At 54.2% G+C, this 7,720-nt stretch overlaps 1 protein-coding gene across 9 annotated transcripts in view; it reads left to right on the top strand.

Annotated features, from left to right (window-relative positions):
* The window catches only part of TMEM44 (transmembrane protein 44), a 41,055-nt gene that overhangs the window by 3,405 nt on the left and 29,930 nt on the right, over window positions 1-7,720 (top strand). For all 9 annotated transcript variants that reach the window (XM_017514628.2, XM_017514625.2, XM_017514624.2 and 6 more), the window contains exons 2-6: window positions 648-774; window positions 2,510-2,603; window positions 4,708-4,874; window positions 5,087-5,173; window positions 7,284-7,454. In XM_017514628.2, the coding sequence (XP_017370117.1) occupies window positions 648-774; window positions 2,510-2,603; window positions 4,708-4,874; window positions 5,087-5,173; window positions 7,284-7,454 (646 nt within the window). The remainder of the gene's footprint in view (window positions 1-647; window positions 775-2,509; window positions 2,604-4,707; window positions 4,875-5,086; window positions 5,174-7,283; window positions 7,455-7,720) is intronic.

Below are 7,720 nucleotides of genomic sequence, written 5' to 3'. Positions count from 1 at the left end.
TGAGGTGGAATCTTGCTCTGTCGCCCAGGCTGGAGTGCAATGGCATGATCTCTGCTCACTGCAACCTCTGTCTCCTGAGTTCAAGCGACTCTTCTGCCCCAGCCTCCCCAGTAGCTGGGATTACAGGCACTCGCCACCACGCTCGGGTACTTTTTGTATTTTTAGTAGAAACAGGATTTCATCATGTTGGCCTGGCTGGTCTTGAACTCCTGACTTCAAGCAATCAAAGTGTTGGGACTTGGCCTCCCAAAAGTGCTGGGATTATAGGCGTGAGCCATCCCACCTGGCCTGGGTTACTTTTATAGCCCTCCTGTTTCCCTTTCAAAAAATAAAACCTGATGGCTACATTTTCAGTGCTAAGTGGGGAGTCATCAAATGGAGCCAGCCTGATTTGGAGTCTGAATGTAATTCCTCTTCACTAAAAGAGGCGGTGTCTTCACATATGAGGTCTAGCTCCTGCCACGGGCATCTGGACAGGCAGCTCGGGAGTCATCTGGCTGTTTCCCATCTGGAAACTAAGTTCAAAAACGCCACCTAAATACCTTGGGGACACATGAGGATGCAGGTCGTAGTTGCCCATTTCAGATGCACGCGTTTGGGTCCAAACTCATGGGTCCTGTGTTCTGTCCACACCCCTGTCACCCCAGGCTTCTCTATCTGAGATGTGCAAAGAAATCCAGACAGGACCAGTCGCCACTATGTGCTGCGTGCTGCCTCCTGACCAGTCTGTGCGACACCGTGGGGGCCATTCTGGCCAGACAGCTCACAATCCAGGTATGTTGGGCCGACAGCTGACGGTGGCTTAGGCCAGCAGAGGGCTGACCTCGCTCCCTGCTGCAGCCATGTGGCATCTGTCTTGTTGCTTCAACGTGCGTAGCACAATGTCGTCTCAGAACCTGTGCCTTTGCTGTTCTTTCTGCCCCCCTCCGAGGCTCTTGTTTCCGATATCCGCTTGGCTCCCTGCTTAGTCCTTCAAGTCCTTGCTCAAAAGTCACCTTCTTATGGCCAGGTGGGGTGGCTTAGGCCTGTAATCCCAGCACTTTGGGAGGCTGAGGCGGGTGAATCACTTGAGGTCGGGAGTTGGAGACCCTGTCTCTACTAAAAACAAAATTAACCGGGCGTGGTGCATGCCTGTGATCCCAGCTACTGGGGAGGCTGAGGCAGGGAGAATCACTAGAACCTGGGAGGCGGAGGTTGCAGTTAGCCGAGATCACGGTACTGCGCTCCAGCATGGGTGGCATAGCAAGACTCTGTCTCAAAAAACAAGCAAAAAAAAGTCACCTTCTCAATAAGACTTCCCCTGCTTATAATGGTGACCAACCTCTTCCACCAGTGTTCTGGATTCCATTATTCTAATCTGTTTTTTGTCTATAGCTTAATCCCTAATGCACCACATACTTTAGTTATGTGTACTCCTTGTTTTTGGAGACAGTCTTGCTCTGTTGCCCAGGCTGGAGTGCAGTGACATGATCTTGGCTCACTGCAACCTCTGCCTCCTGGGTTCAAGCAATTCTCCTGCCTCAGCCTCCTGAGTAGCTGGGATTACAGGTGCCCACCACCACACCCACCTAATTTTTTTTTTAAGCCTTCTGCAGCTTGTAACCCAGCTAATTTTTGTATTTTTAGTAGAGACAGGGTTTCGCCATGTTGCCCAGGCTGGTCTTGAACTCCTGAGTTCAGGACAATCTGCCCACCTCGGCCTCCCAATGTGCTAGGATTTACAGGCCTGAGCTGCTGAGCCTCACCTGTTTATTACTTCTTATATGTGAACTCCCATTAGAATGTCAGCTCTACAAGGGCAAGGCTTTGTTCACTGCTGTATCCTTATCACTTTAAACAGCACCTAGTAGGTGCTTAATAAATAGTCATTTAGAGCTTTGACCCAGCCCCAGCTCATGTAGGGGTGGCTGAGTCTTTTCCAGGTAGTGATGTAGGCGTTGGGGCAAGGGAAAAGTAGCTTCAAGTTTCCCAAAAGCCTAGGCCCTCAGACAAACCTGTGTAGAAGGGTCCTATCCCAAAACACGTATCCCTAGGAAATCCTGTTGTGCCCACTGTGGAAGCGCCTCCTGGGACTGTTCTTGGCCTTATGCCCATCCAGGTAGAAATGAAGGAAGGCAGCCTCGTGGGCAGGGCACAGATCTGGAGCATTCTAGACCCTGCTGCAAGCGGCGTTGTCTCAAAAGCAAATCACCTTTCATTTTGGGTGCCCATTCTCATTAGCTAATAGAATACAATAGGGCCAGCTGGGTGAGGTGGTTCATGTCTGTAATCCTAGCACTTTGGGAGGCTGAGGTGGGCACACTGCCTGAGGCCAGGCGAGACCAGCCTGGCAACATGGAGAAACCTAGCCCCGCGGGGTGGTACATGCCTATAATCCCAGCTACTCGGGAGGCTGAGGCAGGAGAATCGCTTGAATCCGGGAGGCAGAGGCCGCGGTGAGCTGAGATGGTGCCACTGCACTCCAGCAAAGATACTTGAATGCCAAGACTCTCTTCCCACTTGCTCCCAGGTCTTCACGGGTGCCTACCTCGCAGCTATTGACTTAGCGAACTTCATGTTCACCCTCTTCCCAGTCTGTGGATCCAGATTCAAGTCTAATTCAGGTGAGTACATGGCTGTCTGTTCCTGTCTCTATTCACTCATTCATTCATCAGCACACCGAACGCCTGCTCCCTAGGGCTCTCTGAGTGGGCGCCAGCCAGACGCAGAGAAAGGAGAGGGTCTCATTAGGGTTGCCAGCTTGGAGGTGTATGCACACTGTGGGCAGCCAGAGGGAGGGAAGGGCTGCTGGTGTCAAGGAAACTCAGGGCACTAGGGCTGGGACCACAGGCCGGGCATTTGGGCGCACAGAGCCTCATGGGCAAAGGCTAGGAGGAGGGTGGAGCAAGGCATGGGGATGAATAGTGATATCTCAGCGTGCAGGTTCGGGGTGGCCAGGTGAAGCTTCACAGCTGCTGGAAGTGGATGCCAGAAACAGGCACGGGGCACCACAGGCAGGGGCTGGAAATGACGGGGCCAGGATGAGTGGCCCGAGCGTCTGCAGCTGGGGCTTCTTGAGAAGGGTCAGCAGTGCGCTTGGACCCTTGTTTCAAAAGAAGGGATGAGAGGCTGGGCGCGGTGCCTCACACCTGTAATCTCAGCACTTTGGGAAGCTGAGGCAGCCAAAGGGAGGTCGGGAGTTTGAGACCAGCCTGGCATGCAGCTGTAATCCCAGCTACTTGGGAGGCTGAGCCAGGATAATCGCTTAAACCTGGGAACTGGAGATTGCGGTGAGCCAAGATAGCGCCACTGTAGTTCAACATGGGCGACAAGAGTGAACTCCTTCTCAAAAAAAAAAAAGAAAAAAAAGGGGATGAACTGCATGTGGTGGCTCATCCCTGTAATCCCAGCACTTTGGGAGGCTGAGGTGGGAAGATTGCTTGAGACCAAGAGTTTGAGACCAGCCTGGGCAACATAGCAAGACCCTAGCCTGCAAACATTTTAGAAAGTAGCTGGGCATGGTGGTACATGCCTATGGTCCCCGCTGGGGAGACTGAGGTGGGAGGATCACTTGAGCCCTGGAGGTGGAGGCTGCAGTGAGCTGTGATTGTGCCAATGCACTCCAGCCTGGGCAGCAGAGTGGGACCCTGTCTCAAAAATAAACAAATACGTTAGAGGGACTGCTGCATCAGTGTGTAGTGTAGCATGCCCTCAGCTGCTCAGTGCTGGCCACTAAGTTTTGTTAGAGTTTCCCAGGAGAGAGCTGGGCAGTGGTTTATACCTAGAATCCCAGCCACTCATGAGGCCGAGGTGGGAGATTGCTTGAGCCTAGGAGTTCAAGCCCAGCCTGGGTAATATAGTGAGACTTCATCTCTAAAAGAAAAAACAAATACAATTGCTCAGAGGAGGGTCTATCTTATATTTCAAGGAAATTTTCAGACACCATTCATGGCTGGGCACGGTGGCTCACGCCTGTGATCCCAGCACTTTGGGAGGCTGAGACGGGCAGATCACGAAGTCAGGAGTTCGAGACCAGCCTGGCCAACATAGTGAAACCCCGTCTCTACTAAAACTACAAAAAATTAGGCAGGCGTGGTGTCAGGCACCTGTAATCTCAGCTACTTGGAAGGCTGAGGCAGGAAAATCACTTCAAACCAGGAGGCAGAGGCTGCAGTGAGCAGAGATCGCGCCATTGCACTCCAGCCCGGGCAACAGGGCGAGACTCCGTCTCAAACACCGACAACAACAACAAAGAAACAAAGGCCTCGCTCACTGCTGTTTATCCCGTTCACAGTTCCTGCTGCTGCCATCACCGATTCGCTGGTTGATGCTCTTACCACGCTTGAGCTTGTACCAGCTCTGCTCTGCAGAGACTGTAGAAACCACCAGGGATGGGGCGTTATGCTTAGGAGCGCTAGTCCCGATGAGGCACTGCTGTCTGCATGCAGATACTTACCATAGAAGATAATGTCATCTCTCATCGCTGCCTAAGGAAGGAGAACAGCACCAGTTACGGGGGCAGGGGTGTGCCTCGGTGGTGGAGAGGAAAGTCTCCTTGAAGAGGTGGCACAGCTACAGGGCCCCGAAGGGTGGGGAGGAGCTGGCCTGCAGAATAACGTGGGACCCTGCTTTGGCGTCATGTGGGGAGTTGACACCAGTTCTTCCCATGCAGCTATCTGACAAGTTCTAGGTCCCAGGAGCCACATGGGAGTTTGGTGTCTGTTGCAGATTGGGAAGCCCGAGAGAGGAACAGGAGGCGGCAGCTTGGGGCCGGCGTGTTTGCCCTGGCCCTGCCGCTGAGCCTGGGTCCATGCTGGGCCCTCTGGGTTGCTGTCCCGAAGGATTCAGCCACCATCCGGGGGCCGCAGCGGAGGCTGCTGGCGAACCTGCTGCAGGTGAGGCTGAGCCACTGCGGGGAGGACTCGTGGTACTGCATGTCCTGCCAAATGCCCAGGGTGGGATGAGGCGGGAGCCGGGGCAGTAGGGTTAAGCCTTCCATTGTTGGAAGAAACCTAAAAGCAGGAAAGGACCCCTGAGCTTTGGCTGTTTCTTGGGGCGCATGGGCAGACTTCACAGAGTGCTGATGGCGGATCACCTGTTCTTGCAGGAAAACCCTGAGATTCTTGGCTACCTTCTGGGTGGCATTGCTGCCTTCGGCTCCTGGGCTTCTCGGATCCCCCCTCTCTCCAGAATTGTGAGGCTGGGGGTGGGCCTGGGACCGTGGGTCACATGGCAGGTCTCAGGGCATCTGGGAGCATCCTGAGAGGGCCAGGTCATGGGGCGGGGGTGTGGCGTCACCATGGGGCCATGCACGTGGACTCAGATTTTTCTCAAGAGCATTAGTGTGTATGACAGCAAGTAGGGGGTGTGTGTGGAGAGTGGGCAGCCAACTTGGGGCGTTCTGAGGACTGCGGGAGCCTCCCGGGGAAAGCCCAGGTGTACTTTCCCATTTTCTACAGCAAATGAAAAGCAAGCTCTGAGGAAAAGTCCCCTAAACTGGATAAACCCAGGAGAGAATGAAATTTGAGAGACTACAGGAGTCAGCTATGAGGTTCTGTGTAGATCAAGAGTGTCTTACTGGCAGGCATTCTTCAGGCACCCGCGTGAGGGAGGCCCTGTGTTGACCAGTCCTGGGGGGTAAGATGTGAGCAGGGCCGAGCGCTCGCCCACTGGAGCTCACGGTCTCATGGAAGACACAGGAATGTGAAGCAGCATCTCCTAATGGTTGAAGAAAGATAGGAACGAATGTTTGGGCCCGGGCGCAGTGGCTCACACTTGTAATCCCAGCACTTTGGGAGGCTGAGGCAGGTGGATCACGAGGTCAAGAGTTCGAGACCAACTTGGCCAACACAGTGAAACCCCGTCTCTACTAAAAATACAAAAATTAGCTGGTCATGGTGGCAGACACCTGTAGTCCCAGCTACTCAGGAGGCTGAGGCAGGAGAATCGCTTGAACCCAGGAGGCGGAGGTTGCAGTGAACCGAGATTGTGCCACTGCACTCCAGCCTGGGCGACAGAGCTAGACTCCATCTCAAAAAAAGAAAAGAAAAAAAGAAACATTTGAGATTTCAGAAGAGAGAGAGGAGAGAGAAGACTCCTATGCTCTTCAAATGAGCAAGGCTGAAAGCCACGCTGCCAGGCGGTGGGGTAGTGGGGAGGTGTCGTGTTGGCTCAGAAGCGAAGGGAACGTGAATTTCAGGACACAGGCTAGGGAAAGGCCATCGTCAGAGGAGAGCACACAGGAAAAGCCCCCACGCGTGAAAGCGCCTGAGAAACAGCAAGACTGGACGTGTGACAGCCACTCTGCCAAGTGTCCTGTGCAGATGACTCTGAGACAACTGCTCCTGTCTCACTGATTAAACAGTGGCCAAATCCAACCCCATGGCATGCCATAGGCCCATTTCATCTAAAAAGAATCAGCCGGTGCGGGGCTCCTGCCTGTAATCCCAGCACTTTGGGAGGCCTAGGCGGGTGGATCATTTGAGGTCAGGAGTTCAAGATCAGCCTGGCCAACATGGCAAAACCCACATCTCTACTAAAAATACAAAAATTATCCAGGCATTGTGGCGGGTGCCCGTAATCCCAGCTACTCGGGAGGCTGAGGCAGGCGAATCACTGGAACCTGGGAGGTGGTGGTTGCAGTGAGCCGAGATCGCGCCACTGCACTCCAGCGCAGGTGACAGAGCAATAATCCATGTCAGAAAAAAAAAAAAAAATTACTTGCCCAAGAGTGTCCTGATTAGCGTTCGGGGATGGAGCATTGTTAGTGGTTGTTCGTGAAGTCAGTGAAGCTGAAGTCTGTGCTGTGACTGCCACATGGGCCTCATCAGCAGGTGTCCTGTGTTTAGATTAATGGAGAGGAGAGTGGTGACCACTGGTGGTCTAGGAGGACAAATGTCCAAAGCATACCACTCTCCCTCCTGTTCTCCCAGCGTCAGGTGCCGGGGCACTGAGATGGTGAGGACCCCGCCCAGCTCTCAGGAGCCCTGAGTCATGATCAATAAAAGGTAGTCTGCTAGAGGGATGTGTTAGGGCCCAGAAGAGGGAGTTGCTTGCTCTCCTTAGGATGGAGTTGGTAAGGGAAGGTGTCCCAAGGTTAAGTTCAAGCCAGGTCCTGAGGGATGAGTAGGAGTCTGACAGGCAGAAGCAGCAACTTGAGCAAAAACTGGAAATGTAGCAGAAGCATTGCCCTGGGGGACTGGCTGTGCGCAGAGGGCTTGCCCGAAACCTGCTGTGCCACTGAGGGACCTGGGTCTTGTGATCTGGTGCTCCTCCCTGCCCAGCCCCTTCCTCTCTCTGTGCAGTGCCGGGGAAAGACATTTCCCTCCATCCACCTGTGGGCCCGGCTCCTGTCGGCCCTGGCTGGCCTCCTCTATGCCTCAGCCATTGTGGCCCACGACCGGCAGCCTGAGTACCTGCTGCGAGCTACACCCTGGTTCCTGACCTCCCTGGGCCGCGCTGCGCTGGACCTCGCTGTATCCACCCAGGCCTGGGAAGCTCCCTGCCTGCAGCCAGAGGAGGCCTGTGTCTCCACCGCTACCTGCCCCTGCCCCACTCTCCTTTTCTCTTGCTAGATGGAATTCTCCCAGCAGCCAAGGAGTGGTTTGAAGGTTGGGGCAGGCAGGCTGGGTGTGGTGGCTCACACCTGTAATCCCAGCACTTTGGGAGGCTGAGGCATGTGGATCCCCTGAGGTCGGGAGTTCGAGACCAGCCTGACCAACATGGAGAAACCCCCCCCCTC

This window comes from Cebus imitator, unplaced genomic scaffold (genome assembly GCF_001604975.1).
Source record: "Cebus imitator isolate Cc_AM_T3 unplaced genomic scaffold, Cebus_imitator-1.0 Scaffold529, whole genome shotgun sequence".
Taxonomy (NCBI): domain Eukaryota; kingdom Metazoa; phylum Chordata; class Mammalia; order Primates; family Cebidae; genus Cebus; species Cebus imitator.
The sequence above is the reverse complement of the archived record's forward strand: the minus strand, read 5'-3'. Positions and strand labels throughout refer to the sequence as shown.